The sequence below is a fragment of the Hemitrygon akajei genome, chromosome 7, assembly GCF_048418815.1.
Source record: "Hemitrygon akajei chromosome 7, sHemAka1.3, whole genome shotgun sequence".
Classification (NCBI taxonomy): Eukaryota; Metazoa; Chordata; class Chondrichthyes; order Myliobatiformes; family Dasyatidae; genus Hemitrygon; species Hemitrygon akajei.
The window spans coordinates 143,786,656-143,809,674 of NC_133130.1; the positions used below are offsets into that span (position 1 = coordinate 143,786,656).

At 42.1% G+C, this 23,019-nt stretch overlaps 1 protein-coding gene across 1 annotated transcript in view; it reads left to right on the forward strand.

Annotated features, from left to right (window-relative positions):
• LOC140730158 (uncharacterized) overlaps positions 1-22,300 on the forward strand; it is a 54,886-nt gene extending 32,586 nt beyond the window's left edge. The window contains exons 7-16 of the mRNA XM_073050288.1: positions 8,695-8,730; positions 9,179-9,211; positions 9,674-9,709; positions 10,246-10,281; positions 10,586-10,621; positions 17,748-17,783; positions 20,558-20,593; positions 21,044-21,079; positions 21,514-21,549; positions 21,999-22,300. Of these exons, the coding sequence (XP_072906389.1) occupies positions 8,695-8,730; positions 9,179-9,211; positions 9,674-9,709; positions 10,246-10,281; positions 10,586-10,621; positions 17,748-17,783; positions 20,558-20,593; positions 21,044-21,079; positions 21,514-21,549; positions 21,999-22,038 (361 nt within the window). The 3' untranslated portion in view covers positions 22,039-22,300. The remainder of the gene's footprint in view (positions 1-8,694; positions 8,731-9,178; positions 9,212-9,673; positions 9,710-10,245; positions 10,282-10,585; positions 10,622-17,747; positions 17,784-20,557; positions 20,594-21,043; positions 21,080-21,513; positions 21,550-21,998) is intronic.
• The last annotated feature ends 719 nt before the right edge of the window (positions 22,301-23,019 follow it).

Consider the following 23,019-nt stretch of genomic DNA (forward strand, 5'->3'; position numbering starts at 1 on the left):
CAATACATAATATAGAAGAAGTGATACCAGTCCACTAGTTGCTATATCTCCCTCCTGTACACTCTCTTGTCTCCATCTAAGATCCTACCAACAACAGTTGTATCATCAGCAAATATATAGATGGTATTTAGCTATGCCAAGCCACGCAGTCATGGGTATAGAGAGAGTAGAGCAGTGGGGTAAGCATACACCCCTGAGGTGCACCAGTATTGATCGTCAGTGAGGAGAAGATAGTATCACCAATCCACACAGATTGTGGTCTTCTGGTTAGGAAGTCGAGGATCCAATTACAGAGAGAGGTTCAGAGGCCCAGGTTCAGTAACTTCTCAATCAGGATTGTAGGAATGATGGTGTTAAATTCTGAGCTGTAGTCAATGAACACGTCCTGACATAGGTATTTGTATTGTCCAGGGGTCTAAGGCTGTGTGAAGAGCCATTGTGACGATAGGCAAATTGCAACGGGTCCAGGTCCTTGCTGAGACAGGAGTTCAGTCTAGTCATGACCAATCTCTCAGAGCATTTCATCACTGTAGATGTGAGTGCTACCAGGCAATAGTCATTAAGGCAGCTCATTTGGCGCGTGGCCTAGTGGGCAAGACATCAGACTAGTAACCTGAAGGTCACTGGTTCGAGCCTCAGCTGAGGCAGCGTGTTTGTGTTCTTGAGCAAGGCACTTAACAACACATTGCTCTGTGACATCACTGGTGCCAAGCTGCATGGGTCCTAGTGCCCTTTCTTTGGACAACATCGGTGGTTTGGAGAGGGGAAGGCCAGCAGCTTGGGCAACTGCCGGTCTCCCATACAACCCTGCCCAGGCCTGCGCCCTGGAAACTCCAGGTGCAGATCCATGGTCTCTCAAGACCGACGGATGCAACAATATTCTTCTTAGGCACAGGTATAATTGTTGCCTTTTTGAAGCAAGTGAGAACTTCCGCCCGTGGCAGTGAGAGATTGAAAATGTCCTTGAATATTCCCGCCAGCTGGTTGGCACAAATTTTCAAAGCCTTAGCAGGTACTCCATCGGGACCTTCCACCTTGCGATGATTCACCCTCTTTAAGGACAGCCTAACATCGGCCTCTGAGACAAGAGATCACAGGGTCACCAGGTGCAGTAGGGATCTTCACAGCTCTAGTTATATTCTCCCTTTCAAAGTGAGCATAGAAGGTGTTGAGTTCATCTGGTAGTGAAGCATCGCTGCCATTCATGCTATTGGGTTTCGCTGTGTAGGAGGTAATGTCCTGCAAACTTTGCCAGAGTTGTACATTCAATGTTGCTTCCAACCTCATTCAAAATTGTCTTTTTGCCCTTGAAATAGCCTTCTGTAAACCATACCTGGTTTTCTGATACAGACTTGGGTCACCAGACTTAAATGCCACAGGTCTAGCCTTCAGCAGATGACGTACCTCCTGGTTCATCCATGACTTTTAGTTTGCGAATATACAGTAAGCCTTTGTAAGCACACACTCATCTACACAGGTTTTAATGAAGTCGATAACAACTGCAGCAAATGAAGATGAATCCCTGAATACAGTCCAGTCCACCAATTCAAAGCAGTCCTGTACGCGCTCCTGTGTTTCCCTTGTCCAAACCTTCTTGGTCCTCACTGCTGGTGCTGCAGTCTTCAGTCTCTGCTAATACTCAGGGAGTATAAGTACAGCCAGTTGATCAGACTTCCCAAAGTGAGGACATGGTATAGCACGGTAGGCATTCTTGATGCTGGTGTAATAGTGGTTTAGTGTGTTGTTTCCTCTGGTATTGCAAGTGATCTGTTGATGGTAATTGCTTAGTGATTTTTTTCAGACTGGCCTGGTTAAAATCCCCCAAAACGATGATGAAGGTGTTAGGGTGCACTGTTTCATGCACGTTGATCTCATTGCTCAGATCATCTAAAGCCTGATTGACATTGGCCTAAAGTGAAATGTATGTCGTTACCAAAGTGATCCTGGAAATCTCCCATGGCAGGTAAAACGCACGGCACAATATTCCAGGTCTGGTGAGCAGAATTGGGACAGCACTGGTATACTTGTGCACCAAGAAGAGTTGATTATGAGGCATACTCCTCCACCTCTGCTTTTGAGAGACTATAGGTCTATCCTGACTGTGTATAGTAAACCCTTTGATCAGAATCGCTGCATCCAGTAAGAAGGGGTTAACCAGGATTCTGTGAAACAAAGGACACACACGGTCCTAACGTCCCTCTGATTCAGCACCCTAGCTCTGAGATTGTCGATTTAATTCACCAGAGACTGCATGTTCACCGGCAAGGTAGTCGGTATTGGGAATTTAAAACCCCGTTTCCTTAAACGCACTTGGATCCCTAACCTACAGCCACATTTCCTGCATGGAATCGACTAGGAATCTATCCACAATTGGCATGGGTTCTGATGCACCATCAATAACTCTCTGAGACGTAAGGCGAGATATCGGCTTTTTTGACTGGAAGAAAGAACAAGCAGTAGTTGACCACCATACTACATCCTGGAGACTGAGGGCAGGGCTCCGGCCTCAATCGCCTTTATACCGGGGTCTGTGGGAGGAGCCACAGGAGCAGTCAGCGGGGGGGCGTGTTGAGACAGGTATATGTAGTTCACCACATTCACCCCCACTTTGTTTTAAAAGAGAGTCCCCATGGGGCGGAGTTTCTTACAAATATATTTACAGGTTAAGTCTATCAGGTGGTCGAATCTGTCGCTGCAATCTACATAGCACCGGCTGTGATTGCACAGGTGCCGGTGGTGATTGCACCGGAGACGGTGGTTGTGCTGGTTCCGGCCTAACTGGAGGTGTCAGCCCACTAGGCTTCAGTGATCCCTCATGCGTGTGCGAGGCGCCTGGTATATGCGCATGCGAGACGCCCGGTATAGGAGTGTCGTGAGCAGTTTGTGTAGGGCTCGGTGTGCGCGGTGTCACCTCAGGTACAGGGTTCATAGTTACCATGGAGTGTTCGGGGTAGTGGTCTGCTGCTCCTGCGGGCGCCAGGTCACGGACGGAGACCGTGTCCTCCCGCCCATCAGGTAGAACCACGTAGGCATACTGGGGGTTCGCATGTAGTAGGTGAACCCTCTCAACCAGCGGGGAGTATTTATTGCTCCGCACATGTTTCAGGAGCAGCACTGGCCCTGGGGATGTCAGCCAAGCCGGTAGGGTGGTCCCAGTGGCATACTTCCTGGGAAAAGAGAATAGGCGCTCGTGAGGGGTGGCAGTGGTGGACGTACATAACAGGGAGCTGATAGAGTGCAGTGCCTCGGGGAGGACCTCCTGCCATCGAAAGACTGGCAACCCTTTTGACTTAAGGGCTGAGTGTGGCCTTCCACACTGTGGCATTCTCCCTCTCCACCTGTCCATTTCCCCGGGGATTATAGCTCGTGGTCCGACTAGTAGCAATGCCCCTAGCCAGCAGGTACTGGTGCAGCTTGTCACTCATAAAGGAGGACCCTCTATCACTGTGGATATAGCAGGGATATCCGAACAGAGTGAAGAGCTGGCACAGGGCTTTTATGACGGACGTGGCAGTGGTGTCGGGGCAGGGGATGGCAAAGGGGAACCGTGAGTACTCGTCGATAATGTTGAGAAAGTAGACATTGTGGTCGGTGGAGGGAAGGGGGCCCTTAAAGTCAGTCGCTCAAAGGGGCAGGTGGCCTTGATAAGTTGCACCTTTTCAGGATGGTTGAAGTGCGGTTTGCACTCAGCGCAGACTTGGCAGTCCCTGGTCATCGTCCTGATGTCCTCAAGGGAGTACGGCAGGTTCCGGACTTTCACGAAATGGTAAAATCGGGTGACCCCCAGGTGGCAAAGATGTGCATGGAGGAAGTATAGCTGGTCGAGCTGTGCGCTGGCACACGCTCCCTGGGATAGGGCATCAGGGGGCTCATTGAGCCTTCCAGGCTGGTACAGGATATCATAGTTGTAGGTGGAGAGTTCTATTCTCCACTGCAAAATTTTATCATTTTTGATTTTGCCCCACTGTTGGTTGCTGAACATGAACACAACTGAGCGCTGATCGGTCAGCAAGGTGAACCTTTTGCCGGCAAGATAGTGCCTCCAGTGCCTAATAGCTTCCACTATGGCCTGGGCTTCTTTCTCCACCGTGGAGTGCCGAATTTCAGGGCCTTGAAGGGTACGAGAAAAGAATGCTACCGGCCTTCCTGCCTGATTGAGGGTAGCAGCCAGCGCGAAATCGGAGGCATCACTCTCTACTTGGAAGGGAATGGTCTCGTCCACCGCATGCATCGTTGCTTTGGCAATGTCCCCTTTAATGCAGCTGAATGTCACGCAGGCCTTGGCTGAGAGGGGAAAAGTAGTAGACTTGACCAGGGGACGGGCCTTGTCTGCGTAATGGGGGACCCATTGGGCGTAATAGGAAAAGAAGCCCAGGCACCGTCTGAGGGCTCTGAGGGTGGTGGGAAGAGGGAGTTCTAACAGGGGGCGCATACGGTCGGGATCAGGGCCAATGACCCCGTTTTCCACGACATACCCGAGGATAGCGAGTCGGGTGGTTCCGAACACACACTTGTCCCTATTATAAGTAAGGTTCAGGGGTTTGGCCACTTGGAAAAATCATTGGAGGTTGGCGTTGTGATCCGGCCAGTCGTGACCACAGATGGTGATGTTATCCAGATAGGGAAATGTGGCCTTCAGTTGGCACTGGTCCACCATCCGGTCCATTTCCCTCTGGAAGACAGAGACACCATTTGTGACACCGAAGGGGACGTGCAGGAAGTGATAGAGCCTGCCGCCCGCCATGGGGTCATTGGCCCTGATCCCGACGGTATGCGCCCCCTGTTAGAACTCCCTCTTCCCACCACCCTCAAAGCCCTCAGACGATGCCTGGACTTCTTTTCCTATTACGCCCAATGGGTCCCCCATTACGCAGACAAGGCCCGTCCCCTGGTCAAGTCTACCACTTTTCCCCTCTCTGCGGAGGCCTGCGCGGCCTTCTGCTGCATTAAAGGGGACATTGCCAAAGCAACGATGCATGCGGTGGACGAGATCATTCCCTTCCAAGTAGAGAATGATGCCTCCGATTTCGCGCTGGCTGCTACCCTCAATCAGGCAGGCAGGCCAGTAGCATTCTTTTCTCGTACCCTTCAAGGCCCTGGAATTCGGCACTCCACGGTGGAGAAAGAAGCCCAGGCCATAGTGAAAGCTATTAGGCACTGGAGGTACTATCTCACCTTTATACCGGGGTCTGTGGGAGGAGCCACGGTCAGTGGGAGGAGCCACAGGAGCAGTCAGCAGGGGGGTGTGTCCAGACAGGTATATGTAGTTCACCACAGGTTCCGTCAATGTTAAGCAGTAATAGTTTGTTTAAACACATTAAGACATCTTTGTTGACTGTACTGACCTTGGAAGCAGTTGTCCTTTTTACTGTATCAGACTGAAACGAGAATATTTAATTGTATCCATTGAGAGTTCTGCTGCCACACGAGTCGCCTCGAGGCACCCTGGAAGTCAAATACTTTAATTCCCAGAATCATTCTCGTGAACCTCCTCTGAAACCTCTCCAAATCAGCACATACGGGGCTCTAAGTGAGGCCTCACAGGTGCCTTATACAGACTCAGTATTGCGTCCTTGCTTTTATATTCAAGTCCTCTTGAAAGGAATCCTAACTTTGCATTTGCCTTCCTCACCACCAATTCAAGCTGCAAATTAACCTTTAGGGAATTCTGCACGAGGACTCCCAAATCTCTTTGCACCTCAGATTTTTAAATTTTCTCCCCATTAGAAAATATTCTATACTTTTATTCCTTCTACCAAAGTGCATGACAATACACTTCCTGAAATTGTACTCCATTTTCCACTTCTTTGCCTATACTCCTAATCTGTCCAAGTCCTTCTGCAACCTACCTGTTCCCTCAACACTACCCGCCCTCCACCTATCTTCATTCTGTCCGTAAACTTGGCCACAAAGCCATCAATTCCGTAATTTGAATCATTGACATACAATGTAAAAAGACACGATCCTGATGCCAAACACTGTGGAACACCTCTCATCATCAGCAGCCAATCAGAAAGTGCTCCCCCTATTCCCACCCTTTGCCTCCTGCCAATTAGCTACTCCTCTATCCATGCTACTGTCTTTCCTGTAATACCCTGGGTTCTTACCTTGTTAAACAGCCTCATGTGCAACACTTTGTGTAAGGCCTTCTGGAAATCCACAACCTCCACTGATTCTCCTTTGTTCTGCTTGCTGCTTCTTCAAAGAATACCAACAAATTTGTCAGGAAAGGTTTTTCCTTGAGGAAACCGTGCTGACTTTGGCCTAGTTTCTCATCTGCCTCCAGCCTTAACAATCAGCTACAACATCTTTCCAACCATTGAGATCGGGCTAACTGGCCTATAATTTTGCTTCTGGCTCCATTTGAAGAGTGGACTAACATTTACAATTTTCCAGTCCTCTGGAACCATGCCAGAATCTATTAATTCTTGAAAGATCTTTACTAATGCCTCCACAATCTCCTCAGCTACCTCTTTCAGCACTTTGTAGTGTAGTCCATCTGGTCCAGGTGACTTATCTACCTTCACACCATTCGGTTTCCCAAGCACCTTCTCCCTAGTAATAGAAACTGCACTCACTTCTGCTCCCTGAACACTTTTGAACTATACTGCTAGTGTCTTCGACAGTGAAGACTGAATCAAAATACTTATTCAGTTCATACACCATTTCCTTGTCCCCCATTACTATCTCTTGAGTGTCATTTTCCAATGGTCCAATACCTACTCTTGCCTCTCTTTTATTCTTTATAGATCTGTAAATACTATAGATACAATTTTTGAAATTATTGGCTAGCTTACCTTCATATTTCATCTTTTCCCCCTTTATGGGTTTTTTAGTTGCCTTGTTTGTTTTTAAATATAGTCAATCCTCTAACTTCCCATGAATTTTTGTTCTACTATGTGCCCTCTCTTTTGCTTTTATGCTAGCGTTGTTTTCCCTTGCCAGTCACAGTTGCTTCATCTTGCATTTTGAATACTTCCTCTTCTTTGGAATGTATCTATCCTGCGCCTTCCAAATTTCTTCAGAAACTCCAGCCATTGCTGCTCTGCCATCATCCCTGCTGGCACCCCCTACCAATCAACTTTGTCTAGCTCCTCTCTCGTACCTCTGAAATTCCTCTTACTCCACTGTAATACTGATATATTTGTCGTTAGCTACTCCCTCTCAAATTGCAGGGTGAATTCCATCATACTATATCACTGTTACTTCCATTATTTTAAGCTTCATAATTATATCCACTTCATTACACAACACTCAATCCAGAAATGCAGATCCTCTGGTACGTTCAACCATTAGCTGCTCCAAAAAGCCATCTCTGAGGTGTTCCAAATATTCTCTCTCATGGCATCTGCTTCAAATTGATTTTCTCAATATATCTTCATATTAAAACCACCATGACTAACATTATATTGCCTTTTTGACATGCTTTTTCTATCCTCCATTGTAATTTGTAAACCATATCCTGGCTACTTTTCAGATGTCTATATATAACTCACATCAGGGTCTTCTTACCCATCCAGTTTCTTAACTCTACCCCCAAGGATTCTACTTCTGATCCTCTGTCAGCTTTTTCTAAATTTTGTTTCATTTTTTTACCAGCAAAGTGCTTCTCCTGCTCTGCCTGGCTTCCTGTCCTTTTGATAGATTGTGTATCCTTGGATATTAAGCTCTGAACTACAATCGTCTTTCAGCCATGGCTCCATGATACCCACATCATACCTGCCTAACTCTAACTGCGCCAAATCATCTACCTTACTTTATGTACTGCATGCATTCAAATATAAGACATTCAGTCCTGTCACCCTGTTCATTTTTGTCCACGTTACATTGTAGCCTATCCCACTGAGTGCAATTTTGCCGTATTAACTCCCTCTCCTTCCTGACCATCTCGGTATACATTGCCTCTGCTTATAAACCAACATTCCTATAATCAGCCCCATCACTCCAGTTCCAATCCTCTTGACAAATTAGTTTCAACCCTCCCCAACACCTCTAGGAAGTCTGCCTGTAAATATATTGGTCCCACTTGGGATCAGGTGCAGCCCATCCCTTTTCTACAGATCATACCTACATCAGAAATGATTCCACTAATCCAGGAATCTGAAACGCTGCCCCCTGTGCAGATTCTCAGCCACCCATTCATCTGCCAAGTCAACCGAATCTTCTTACAGAAGATAAAATGTACACAAACTAATTGCCAAGCTCAGCGAGCATCACAACATCAAACGCCTCAACTTGATCTGCATTTGATTCTCTTACCAGGATCCTGAGAGATTCTTCACCTTCATTCCCTAATAAGTATCTTCTAATTTTGTGAAATTTACAGAATGAAAACTATTTTAAATAGTTTTTTACTTGCACTTCCATTCACCTGGTTAGGTGTGAGCATTGCACACACACCTGCTTAATGCACCAAGAAAGACTCCAATCTCTTGGCATTGGGCAAAAATTGCCGAGGTTCCCAGTATTCCCCAAATCCTGAAAATGCTTTTAGGAAAAATAAAAACCAAGATGTTAGGAACTCTGAAAATATGGATTTCATATGTCAGGAAGTGAAAGTAATATCTGCATGTGATAACAAATATTAGTTATCACTGGAGCAATGCTTCTGAATGAGGCTGGGTACTGAATCTACAAATGGTACAACAGGAATTGAACAATTGTGAAATAAATGATATTTGATTCCTCTACCAGGATTCTGAGAGGTTCTTCTCCTTCATTCCATGATAAGTAAGTATCTTCTTATTTTGTGAAATTATTTTCAAATGTAAACCATTCTAAATAGTTTTAACTTTGTTTGCCACCTTCCTAACTTCTTCAGGTCACCTGATTAGGTGTCATCACCACTCACAGCACCCTGTTTAGTGTACTAAAACAGACCCCAATTTCTTGGCATCTCCCTTAGGGGCAATGGGTGATAAGTGGCAGGTTTACCTGAAATCCAATATCTTGAGAATGCTTTTAATAAAAATAAAAACCAAGAAGTTAAGAACATAAAAAAACTGATTTTTTAAATGTCAGGACTATATTCAATAACAACTGAATATTATCTGCATCTGATAAAGAATACCAAGAAATGCTTCTGAATGAGACTGAAAACTGAATGAACAAATGGTTAAATATATTTATTGAAGAAATGAAAATAAAAAATAAAAAAGTATTTTAATTCCTTTACCAGGGTTCTGAGAGAATCTGCACCTTCATTCCACAGGTAAGTATCTTCCTTGTTCCTAGACAGATATCATTTCCAGAAAGAATTATTGTTCTGCCATGGGCACAGAGATTAGAAGATCTTATTTCCAGACTCAAAATATGTAGAAACTGAAATTCTGAACTAAAAAGAGAAGTTCCTGAAACTTTCAGCTAACAAAATACCATCTGTTGAAAGAAAATACAATTGAAATCTCCATATCCTGAAAATACCTGCAATAAAAAGAAAGAAATAAGAAGTCCAAAGGACAAAACTGCGGATTTATTTTATCTCAGTGCAATTTTTCAATACTCAAGGTGAAAGTATTATGTCACTGTTGCATTCTAAGCAATTTGCCTTTATTATATTATGTGTATGTAATAAAGAATACCAGATAATGCCAATTTATGAGATTTTAAACTGAATAATTGAATAAAATTATTGCATAATTGAAACATATAATAAATTTCATTCTTTTGACAGGATTTTGAGAGAGTCTCCACCTTCATTCGATGATAAGTAAGTATCTTCCTTACTTTGTAAAATTATTTGTTTCCAGAAAGAATAAACTTCTGGTCACTTGCTGCCCATTAGCACAGGGAGTGGAAACTCTTTCAAATACTAAAATCTGTAATTGATGGAAATCTGAAATTAAACCTGCATTTCTGGAATAAATAAGACTAAGATATAGGAGGAGAGTTAGGCCATTTGGCACGACGAGTCTGTCCACCATTTCATCACCTTGTCTAAGGGTTTCTAAAAATCCAGGTAGACAACAACACTGCCTCTGCTTGTAAACCAACATTCCTATAATCAGCCCCTTCAGTCTGCTTCCCATCCCCTTGCCAAATTAGTTTAAACCCTCCTCAACACCCCTAGTAAATCTGCCTGTAGTGATAATGATCCCTCTTGGGTTCAGGTGTGGCCGATCCCTTTTCTACATGTTATACCTACCCCAGAACATCAAACACCTAACATGAACTACCAATATTCACCACCAGTTAAATAGAGTTATTCAAAATTGAATAAGAAACTGTATTTGATTCTCTTACCAGGATTCTGAGAGGTTCTTCACCTTCATTCCATGATAAGTAAGTAACTTCTAATCTTGGGAAATTTACAGAATGAAAACTATCATTCTAAGGTTACCAGTATTCCCCATATCCTGAAAATGTTTTAATAAAAATAAAAACCAAGAAGTTAGAAACGCCAGAGACTATGGATTTCCTGTATCAGGACTTTGTTCAATAACAAGTGTAAGGATTATCTGCACGTGATAACAAATATCAATTATTGCTGGAGCACTGCTTCAAGTGAGACTGGAATCTGAACCTACAAATGGTACAACTGCCATTGAAAAATTGTGAAATAAGTTATATTTGATTCTTCTGCCAGGATTCTGACAGATGCTTCATCTTCATTCCATGATAAGTAAGTATCTTCCTTATTAAGTGAAATCATTTACAAAATGAAAAGTATCCTAAGGATTTTTAACTGTTCTTTTTGCCAGTTTCCTAAGGTTTGTATGTCACCTGTTTAGATGCCAGCACTACACACAGAAGCTGTTTAGTGGAACAAAAGCGAACTCAATTTCTTGGCTTCCGTCTTAGAGGCAACAGTTGTTAAGTGTCATTCTTACTAGAAATCCTCGTATTTTGAGAATACTTTTTGTTATGTACCCGTGGGTATCTTGTACCTGTCACGTGACCATGATGTAATTGAAGCTATGCTGGAGATGAGGTAATGGTCTTGTGATGGGGGAGTGATGCCATTTTCCTGCCATTTTCCGCGCAGGCGCGTGAAGGAGGCCTGGGAAGGAGGGAAGATATAAAAAGGAGAGAAAGAGTGAGGTAGTTCTCTTTTGGAAGAAGACAGCGAGGCTTTGAGTGGAAGTGCGGCGGCGGCCATTTTCAAATTTCTTCTCAGATCGGAGTTCTGAGAGGCAGGACTGCGCAGGCGCGTGAAGGAGGCCTGGGAAGAAGGGAAGATATAAAAAGAACGCAGCCTTAAACAGCGGGCAGCTTCGTTTGCGGGCAGCGGAGTGAGCCGGGAGCAGAGTGTAGGGCTTGGGCTCAGAGGGCTTAGGCGGAAGAGGGCACAGTAGGCTTATCTTTTAGTTCTCCTTGTTATTTTCAGTTATTCGGGAAGTATGAGTGTGAGGGCAGCTTGTTGTTCTCGGTGTTGGATGTGGGAGATCCTGGAGTCTCCGAGCCTCCCGGACGTCCACATCTGCACCAGGTGCGCCAAACTGCAGCTCCTGAGGGACCGAGTTAGGGAACTGGAGCTGCAGCTCGATGACCTTCGCCTGGTCAGGGAGAGTTAGGAGGTGATAGAGAGGAGTTACAGGCAGGTGGTCACTCCGGGGCCATGGGAGACAGATAGGTGGGTCACGGTCAGGAAGGGGAAGAGGCAGGTACTAGAGAGTACCCCAATGGCTGTACCCCTTGACAATAAGTACTCATGTTTGAGTACTGTTGGGGGGGACAGCCTACCTGGAGGAAGTGACAGTGGCCGGGCCTCCGGCACAGAGGACGGCCCTGTAGCTCAGAGGGGTAGGGATAGAAGAAAGAGGACCATAGTAATAGGGGACTCGATAGTCAGGGGTTCAGACAGGTGGTTCTGTGGAGGTGATCGGGAGTCCCGGATGGTATTTTGCCTCCCTGGTGCCAGGGTTCGGGACGTTTCTGATCGCGTCCAAGATATCTTGAAGTGGGAGGGTGAGGAGCCAGAGGTCGTGGTACATGTAGGTACCAATGACATAGGTAGGAAAGGGGAAGAGGTCCTGAAACGAGAGTATAGGGAGTTAGGAAGGCAGTTAAGAAGAAGGACCGCAAAGGTAGTAATCTCGGGATTACTGCCTGTGCCACGCAACAGTGCGAGTAGGAATGGAATTAGGTGGAGGATGAATGCGTTGCTGAGGGATTGGAGCAGGGGGCAGGGATTCAAGTTTCTGGATCATTGGGACCTCTTCTGGGGCAGGCGTGACCTGTTCAAGAAGGACGGGTTACACTTGAATCCTGGGGGGACCAATATCCTAGCTGGGAGGTTTGCTAGGGCTACAGGGCAGACTTTAAACTAGTAAGATGGGGGGGCGGGAATCAATTTGAGGAAACTATGGGAGAGGAGGTTAGTTCACCAGAAGAGCAAGTAAGTAGACAGTGTGTGAGGGAGGAAAGGCAGGTGATGGAGAAGGGATGCGCTCAGCCCGAAGATGTAGGGGAGAAGAAAGAAAAGGATAATAAATTTGAATGCATTGTTAGGGATGAAAAGAGAGGAGGAGGTGGAGAGTATCTTAAATGTATCTATTTTAATGCTAGGAGCATTGTAAGAAAGGTGGATGAGCTTAAAGCGTGGATTGATACCTGGAATTATGATGTTGTAGCTATTAGTGAAACATGGTTGCAGGAAGGGTGTGATTGGCAACTAAATATTCCTGGATTTAGTTGCTTCAGGTGTGATAGAGTAGGAGGGGCCAGAGGAGGAGGTGTTGCATTGCTTGTCCGAGAAAATCTTATGGCGGTGCTTTGGAAGGATAGATTAGAGAGCTCCTCTAGGGAGGCTATTTGGGTGGAATTGAGGAATGGGAAAGGCATAGTAACACTGTTAGGAGTGTATTATAGGCCACCTAATGGGGAGCGCGAGTTGGAAGAGCAAATGTGTAAGGAGATAGCAGATATTTGTAGTAAACACAAGGTGGTGATTGTGGGAGATTTTAATTTTCCACACATAGATTGGGAAGCTCATTCTGTAAAAGGGCTGGATGGTTTAGAGTTTGTGAAATATGTGCAGGATAGCTTTTTGCAACAATATATAGAAGTACCGACTAGAGATGGGGCAGTGTTGGATCTCCTGTTAGGGAATGCGATAGGTCAGTTGACAGATGTATGTGTTGGGGAGCACTTCAGGTCCAGTGATCACAATAGCATTAGCTTCAATATAATTATGGAGAAGGACAGTATTGGACCTAGAGTTGAGATTTTTGATTGGAGAAAGGCTAACTTTGAGGAGATGCGAAGGGATTTAGAGAGAGTGGGTTGGATCAAGTTGTTTTATGGGAAGGATGTAATAGAGAAATGGAGGTCATTTAAGGGTGAAATTATGAGGGTACAGAATCTTTATGTTCCTGTTAGGTTGAAAGGAAAGGTTAAAGGTTTGAAAGCGCCATGGTTTTCAAGGGATATTAGAAACTTGGTTTGGAAAAAGAGGGATGTCTACAATAGATATAGGCAGCATGGAGTAAAGGAATTGCTCGAGGAATATAAAGAATGTAAAAGGAATCTTAAGAAAGAGATTAGAAAAGCTAAAAGAAGTTACGAGTTTGGTTTGGCAAATAAGGTGGAAGTAAATCCGAAAGGCTTCTACAGTTATATTAAAAGCAAGAGGATAGTGAGGGATAAAATTGGTCCCTTAGAGAATCAGGGTGGTCAGCTATGTGTGGAGCCGAGGGAGATGGGAGAGATTTTGAATGATTTCTTCTCTTCGGTATTCACTAAGGAGAAGGATATTGAATGGTGTAAGGTGTGGGAAAAAAGTAAGGAAGTTATGGAACCTATGACAATTAAAGAGGTGGAAGTACTGGCGCTTTTAAGAAATTTAAAAGTGGATAAATCTCCGGGTCCTGACAGGATATTCCCCAGGACCTTGAGGGAAGTTTGTGTAGAGATAGCAGGAGCTCTGACGGAGATCTTTCAGATGTCATTAGAAATGGGGATTGTGCCGAAGGATTGGCGTATTGCTCATGTGGTTCCATTGTTTAAAAAGGGTTCTAGAAGTAAGCCTAGAAATTATAGACCTGTCAGTTTGACATCAGTGGTGGGTAAATTAATGGAAAGTATTCTTAGAGATAGTATTTATAATTATCTGGATAGACAGGATCTGATTAGGAGTAGCCAGCATGGATTTGTGCGTGGAAGGTCATGTTTGACAAACCTTATTGAATTTTTTGAAGAAGTTACGAGGAATGTTGACGAGGGTAAGGCAGTGGATGTAGTCTATATGGACTTCAGCAAGGCCTTTGACACAGTTCCACATGGAAGGTTAGTTAAGAAGGTTCAATCATTAGGTATTAATGCTGGAGTAATAAAATGGATTCAACAGTGGCTAGATGGGAGATGCCAGAGAGTGGTGGTGGATAATTGTTTATCGGGTTGGAGGCTGGTGACTAGCGGGGTGCCTCAGGGATCTGTTTTGGGCCCAATGTTGTTTGTAATATACATAAATGATCTGGATGATGGGGTGGTAAATTGGATTAGTAAGTATGCCGATGATACTAAGGTAGGAGGTGTTGTGGATAATGAGGTGGGTTTTCAAAGCTTGCAGGGAGATTTATGCTGGTTAGAAGAATGGGCTGAACGTTGGCAGATGGAGTTTAATGCTGAGAAGTGTGAGGTTCTACATTTTGGCAGGAATAATCCAAATAGAACATACAGGGTAAATGGTAGGGCATTGAGGAATGCAGTGGAACAGAGAGATCTAGGAATAACAGTGCATAGTTCCCTGAAGGTGGAGTCTCATGTAGATAGGGTGGTGAAGAAGGCTTTTGGAACCCTGGCCTTTATAAATCAGAGAATTGAGTACAGAAGTTGGGATGTAATGTTAAAATTGTACAAGGCATTGGTAAGGCCAAATTTGGAATATTGTGTACAGTTCTGGTCACCGAATTATAGGAAAGATATCAATAAATTAGAGAGAGTGCAGAGACGATTTACTAGGATGTTACCTGGGTTTCAGCACTTAAGTTACAGAGAAAGGTTGAACAAGTTAGGTCTCTATTCATTGGAGCGTAGAAGGTTGAGGGGGGATTTGATCGAGGTATTTAAAATTTTGAGAGGGATAGATAGAGTTGACGTGAATAGGCTGTTTCCATTGAGAGTAGGGGAGATTCAAACGAGAGGACATGATTTGAGAGTTAGGGGGCAAAAGTTTAAGGGAAACACGAGGGGGTATTTCTTTACTCAGAGAGTGATAGCTGTGTGGAATGAGCTTTCTGTAGAAGTAGTAGAGGCCAGTTCAGTTGTGTCATTTAAGGTAAAATTGGATAGGTATATGGACAGGAAAGGAGTGGAGGGTTATGGGCTGAGTGCGGGTAGGTGGGACTAGGTGAGATTAAGAGTTCGGCACGGACTAGGAGGGCCGAGATGGCCTGTTTCCGTGCTGTGATTGTTATATGGTATATGGAGAGGTCATGTGATAGTTTTTTTCAACCGGGTATAAAAGGAGAACCCCACCCTGTGACGTGGGCAGTCCATGGTTGAATTTGGTAGTGACTCCATGCTTCTGCATATTCCAAAGTTATGACGCAGTTTCATATAAAAGTGGAGTTTTACTTTCTGCCTTAAGTCAAAGGTTATTGCTGGCAGTTTTGCCATAATACTGCCAGTCCAGTCATTGGAGAGTGAAGATTTGAAGTTCGGGAAGTTAATGATTGAGGAAAGTTGATTTCTACGGTAAAGCAAGTTCGACCTTGTTTGATTCTCATTTGGAAGGAATTCATCAGCTATGCCCATGATAACTCCTGTTCTGCCAGAAGAATAGAGGGTTGGGTGAAGTTTTGCCAAAGAAAGGTCAGTGCCTTTAAGCCGTTTCATTTTCTTCATCGTGAATCCTTTGATCAAAGCATACTTCGTCTGGGAACAGCAGTAACACGACGTGAAAGAGAATTTAAATTGTTTCAAGAAGTCTCCCCTAAGCGACTGGGTAAAACTTTGGACTTCCGCATTACTACTTCTAAGAACTGTTTTCGCATTCTCGCTTTAAGAACTGTTCGAGCTGCCGTATCGCAGCCGACTTCCAGTTAAGTTAGTCATTTGTTTACTTTTGGGTTTTTTTAAGCAGTGTTTAATAAATGTTTTACTTGTTATAAAAGACCTGTCTCAATCATATATTCATTGTTGTAACATTTTAATAAAAATAAAAGCAAAGTTAGAAACCCAAACTCTTCACATTTGTATGTCAGGACTGTGTTCAGTAGTATATGAAGCTATTATATTATCTGCATGTGATAAGGAATATCAAGTAATGCTGGAGTAATGTTTCTGAATGAGACTGGTAACTGAACCTGCAAATTGTTAAACGGAGTTACTGAAAAACTGTAAAGAAAATATATTTGATTCTTTTACCAGTAATTTGAGAAATTCTTCACTTTCATTCCATAAGTAAGTATCTTCTTACTTTGAGGAATGATTTTAGAATGAAAACAGTTCTAAATAGTTTTAACTGTTTTTGCCACTTCCCTAATTTCTGCAGGTCACCTGATTAGGTGCCATCACCACACACATCACCTTGTATAATGCAGTAAGAAAGACCCCAATTTCTTGGCATCGCTCTTAGGGGCAATGGGTGATAAGTGGCAGTCTTACCAGAAATCACCATATCCTAAGAATGCATTTATTAAAATTAAATATAAAGAAGTGAAAAACATTAAAAATACAGATTTTTTAAAAATGTCAGGACCATATTCAATAACAAGTGAAGTATTATCTGTATCTGAATGAGACTGGAAACTGAATTAACTAATGGTTCTATATACTTATTGGAAAAACGAAAAGTAATTTTAAAAAGTATTTAATTCTTCTACCAGGATTCTGAGAGAGTCTTCACCTTCATTCCATAGGTAAATATCTTCAGTGTTCCCAAACAAATATCGTTTCCAGAAAGGATGAATGTTCTTCCATTGGCACAGAGATCAGAAGTTCTTACTTCCAAACTCAAAATATGTAGAAACTGAAATTCTGAAATAAAAACAGAAGTTCCTGAAACTTTCAGCCGACAAAATACCATCTGTTCAGAGAAAATACAAGCGGTTGAGAGACTGAAATAAAGTTAATGTTTTAGCTCGATGAGCTTTTGTTAGAGCCATTCTCTGAACTGAAATACTAACTCTGTTTATCTCTCCGGAGATGCACCCTGATCTCCTGAGTGTTTCTAGCACTTCATTAATTATTAACATTTGCAGACAATACTCATCTTTGTGAAAAGAGAGTATAACCATATTCCCTTGACATTCAGTGCTTTCACGGCTACCTATTGCTTCATGGCAGCAATAGCAGAGTAGGTCTGACCTCTGCAGGCTGCAACTGTAGAGACATGTGTTGAAGACTTTTTAGCTATGTCAAAATGAAAAACTAGCCCAAACGCTTGTAACTGTTCTTTAGGCCATTTTCCAAAGATTTGCATGTCACCTGACAAAATTCCAGCATTACACATAGCACCCATTTAATGCACCAAGAAAGTCTCCAACTTCTTGCCCTCTGTCTTAAAGATAACAGGTGATAAGTGCCAATTTTAACCGAAATCTCCATATCCTGAAAATATCTGCAATAAAAATAAAGTCTAAGAAGTCAGAACAACAAAGCTGCAGATTTATTTTATCTCAGTGCCATTTTTCAGTGCTCAAGCTGAAAGTATTACGTCACTGTTGCATTCTAAGCAATTTGCCTTTATTATCTGCATGTAATAAAGAATACCAGATAATGCCAGTTTCTGAGATTTTAAACTGAATGATTGAATAAAGTTATTGCAAAATTGAAACATAAAATATATTTCATTCTTTTGACAGGATTTTGAGAGAACCTCCACCTTCATTCGATGATAAGTAAGTATCTTCCTTACTTTGTAAAATTATTTGTTTCTAGAAAGAATACACTTCTGGTCACTTCTTGCCCATGAGTAGAGAGAGTGGAAACTCTTCCAAGCACTAAAATATGTAGTTGATGGAAATCTGAAATAAAATCCGTATTTCTGGAATAAATAGGAGATATAGGAGCAGAATTAGACCACTTGGCCCATCATGTCTGCTCCACCGTTTCATCGTGGCGGCTGCATTTCCCTTAACTCCATTCTCCTTGCTTCTCCCCATAACTTATCATGCCATGACTAATCAAGAATTGATCACCCTCCGTCTTAAATACACCCAGTGATCTTGCCTCCACAACCACCTGTGGCAATAAATTCCACAGATTCTCCACCCTCAGACTAAAGAAAGTCATCCTCATCTCCATTCTAAATGAATATCCCTCTACAGTATTTTGAGGCTGTGCCCTCTGGACCTAGACTTACCACCAAAGGAAACAGCCTCTTCACATCCACTCTATCTAAGCCTTTTAACATTTAGTAGTTTTCAATGAGATCCCCCCCCCCATTCTTCTAAATTCCAGAGATTGTGTGCCCAGAGCCTTCAGTCGCTGTTCATATGATATCTCTTTAAATCACAGAATCATTCTTTTGCATCTCCTCTGAACCCTCTCCAATGGTAGCACATCCTTTCTTAAATAAGGGGCTCCAAGTGAGGCCTCACCGGTGCCTTATACAGATTCAGTATTACGTCCTTGCTTTTATATTCATGTCTCTTGAAAGGAATGCCAACATTGCATTTGCCTTCCTCACCACTGATTCACCCTGCAAATTAACCTTTAGGGAATTCGACACAAGGGCTCCCAAATCCCTTTGCACCTTAGATTTTTAAAATTTCTCCTCTTTAGAAAATAGTCTGTGCTGTTATTCCTTCTACCAAAGTGCATGACAATACACTTCCCAAAACTGTATTCCATTTACCACTTCTTTGCTATTCCCCTAATCTGTCAAAGTCCTTCTGCAACCTACTTCCTTCCTTAATAATAACTGCCCTCCACCTATCTTCATATTGTATGCAAACTTGGCCACAAAGCCATCAATTCCATAGTCCAAGTCATTGATATACAACATAAAAAGGAGCAGTCCAAGTGCTGACCCCTGCAGAACACCTCTAGTAACCCTTTATTCCTACCCTTTGCCTCCTGCCAATCAGCCACCCTTCTATCCCTGCTGCTATCTTCCCTGGGTTTTTACCTTATAAGCAGCCTCAAGTGCAACACCTTGTCTAAGGCTTTCTGAAAATCCAAGTTCACAACATCCACTGATTCTCCTTTGTCTATCCTCCTTGTTATTTCCTCAAAGACTTCTAACAGATTTGTCAGGCAAATTTTTCCCTTTTGCTACTTTTCAGAGGACTGTAAATAACTTCCATCAGGATCTTATTCATGCGGTTTCTTAACTCTACCCCAAGGACTCTACATCTGCTTATCCTATGTCAGCCCTTTCTAAAATTTCACTTAAATTTTTACTAGCAGAGCCACTTCTCCCCTGTCTATCTACCTGTACTTTCGATAGATAGTATATCCTTGGATATTAAGCTTCTAACTACAATCGTCTTTAACCATAACTCCATGTACCCACAACATCATACTTGCCTATCTCTAACTATGCTATAAAATCACCTGCCTTATTTTGTGTACTGCCTGCATTCAAATATAAGACCTTCAGTCCTGTCACACTTTTCATTTTTGTCCCTGTACATCCACTGACTGCAATTTTGCCCTATTAATTCTCTGCCCTTCTGATGCACCATCAATAACTCTCGGAGATGTGAGGCGAGATATAGGCTTTTATTAGCTGGAAGAGAGCAGTCAGCAGCAAGAGACCATCACACAACATCCTGGAGACTGAGGGAGGAGCAGTGCCTCCAATCGCCTTTATACAGGGGTCTGTGGGAGGAGCCACAGGAGCAGTCAGCAGGGGGGGCGTGTCCAGACAGGTAAATGTAGTTCACCACACCTTCCTAACAGTCTCGCTACACACTGTCTCTGCTTGTAAACCAACATTCCTATAATCAGCCTCATCACTCCGCTTCCCATTCCCTTGCCAAATTAATTTAAACCCTCCCCAACACCTGTAGTAAACCTGCCTGCAGGGATATTGGTGCCCCTTGTGTTCATGTGCAGCTGATCCCTTTTCTACATGTTATACCTACCCCAGAACATCAAACACCTAACATGAACTACCAATATTCACCACCAGTTAAATAGAGTTATTCAAAATTGAATAAGAAACTGTATTTGATTCTCTTACCAGTATTCTGAGAGGTTCTTCACCTTTATTCCATGATAAGTAAGTAACTTCTAATCTCGGGAAATTTACAGAATGAAAACTATTCTAAACAGTTTTAACTTTTTTGTTGCAACTTTCCTTGCATTTCCCAGTCACCTGGTTAGATGTGAGCATTACACACGCATCTGTTTAATGCACAAGAAAGACTCCAATATCTTGGCATCTGTATTAAAGCATCGGGCAACAATTGCTACGGTTACCAGTATTCCCTAAATCCTGAGAATGTTTTAATAAAAATAAACAACCAAGATGTTAGAACCCCCAAAAATGTGGATTTCCTGTATCAAGACTTTGTTCAATAACAAGTGAAAGTATTATCTACATGTGGTAACAAATATCAATCATCGCTGGAGCAATGCTTCAAGTGAGACTGGAATCTGAGATTACAAATGGTACAACAACTATCAAAAAATTGAAATAAATTATATTTGATTCTTTCAACAGGGTTCTGACAGATTCTTCACCTTCATTCCATGATAAGTAAGTATCTTCCTTATTAAGTGAAATCATTTGCAAAATGAAAAGTATCCTAAAGATTTTTAACTGTTCTTTTTGCCAGTTTCCTGAGGTTTGTATGTCACCTGTTTAGATACCAGCACTACACACAGCAGCTGTTTAGCGTAACATGAAAGAACTCAATTTCTTGGCTTCTGTCTTAAGGGCAACAGATGATAAGTGTCAATCTTACAAGAAGTCCTCATATTTTGAGAATGTTTTTATTAAAAATAAAAGCAAAGGTAGAAACCCAAAATATACAAAATATTATGTTAGAACCCTGTTCAATAACAAGTGAAGCTATTATCTGCATGTTATGAAGCTTATCAAGTAATGCTGGAGCAATGTTTCTGAGTGAGACTGGAAGCTGAACCTGCAAATTTTAAACAGTTACTGGAAAATCATAAAAGAAAATGTATTTGTTCCTTTTCCCAGGATTCTGGGAGATTCTTCACCTTCATTCCATGATGAGTAAGTATCTTCCTTATTTTGTGAAATAAATTCCTGACCGAAAACTATCCTAAACAGGTTTCACTTTCTTTTTTTCCTTTTACCTAATTTCTGCAGGTTACCTAATCAGGTGCCAGCATCACACACACCAAGAAACACTCCAATTTCTTGGCATATCTCTACAGGGCAAAAGATGATGTAGTTGTCTTACCAGAAATCCGCATATCCTGAGAATGCTTTAAAAAATAAAAAGCAATGTTAGAAACGTGAATATAAAGGTTTTTGTGTCAAGACCACATTCAAAAATGAGTGAAAGCATTATTTTATCTGCATGGGATAATGAAAACCAAATATTGTTGAAACAATGCTTCTGAATGAGATTGGAAACTGAACCTACAAATAGTTGAATAGTTTTTGAAAATTGAAAAAGAAACTGTATTTGATTCTATTACCAGGATTCTACGAGATTCTTCTCCTTCATTCCATGATAAGTAAGTATCTTCTAATTTTATGAAATAATTTGCAGAATGAAAACTATCCTGAACATTTTTAACATTTTTTGCCACTTTTCTAACTTCTCCCAGTCACCCAGTTAGGTGTTGGCATTAGACACGTATGTTTAAAGTACCAAGAAAAACTCCAATGTCTTGTCATCTGTCTTGTGGCAACAGGTGACAATTGGCAATCGTACCAGCATTTCCCATATTGTGAGAATAGTTTTCAAAAAAATGAAATTAAGAATTAACTCAAAAATACAGACTTTTAAATTTCAGGACCTTCTTCAACAACAAATGGAAGTATATTACCTGTATGTGGTATGAAATTACAACTATTACTGGAGCAATGCTTCTGATTGTGACTGGGCATTGCCTACAAATGGTTAAATATAGTTATTGAAAATTTGAAAAGGAATGTAAATAATATGTGTTTCTTTCACCAGGATTCTGAGAGACTCTTCCCTTTCATTCCATGATAAGTGAGTGACCTGATAGATGCCAGCACCCCGTTTAATGTACCAAGAAAAACTCCAATATCTTGGCATCTGCCTTAAGGGCAAGTGCTGATAGCTGCTGAACTTAATTCCAATATTCTGATAATGCTTTCAATAAAAAGAAAAACAAAGCTATTGTAAAACCATTAATTACAGCTTTTTTCATGTCAAGACCAAGTTCAGTCATCAAACTGAATGTATTTTCTCAGCACACCAATTAGAGCTATTTGCCTTAGTTATATGATCTGCATGTAATATTGAACCAATGCTGCAACTACTATTGAATAAAACTAAACTGAACCTCTGAATGATTAAATACATTTTTTTTGGAAAAGTTGAAAATAAAATATATTTGATTCTTATGTCTCAGGATTTTGAGAGAGCCTTTACTTTCATTCCATGATCAGTAGGTATCTTCTAATTTTATGAAATAATTTGCAGAATGAAAACTATCCTAAAATATTTTAACTTTTCTTTTTGCCACTTTTCTAACAGTTAGGTATGAGCATTTCACACATACCTATTTAATGCACCAAGGAAGACTCGAATCTCTTGGCATCTGTCTTAGTGCAATGTGATCTAGCAGTGCAGTTTATTGTCATTCAACTGTATACATGAATACCGCCAAATGAAACAACATTCCTCTGGACCAAAGTACACAACACAGTACATATAGCTTACACACGTAACACATCAAGTAATATTACCACTAGTAAATTAACAAATAATAAGATGCATTTATGACACAAGTTAAGAAATTAATAGTATAATGCTGCTGGAGCTTTATGCGTGATGAGACCTGGATGGTGACAAGGGAGTTCAGTAGTCTTACAACCTGGGGAAGAAGCTGTTTCCCATCCTAACCGTTCTTGTCCTAATGCTATAGTATCTCCTGCCTGGTGGTAGAGGGTCAAAGAGGCTGTTGAATGGATGGAAGGGATCATTGATGAAGTTAAGGGCCCTGCATATA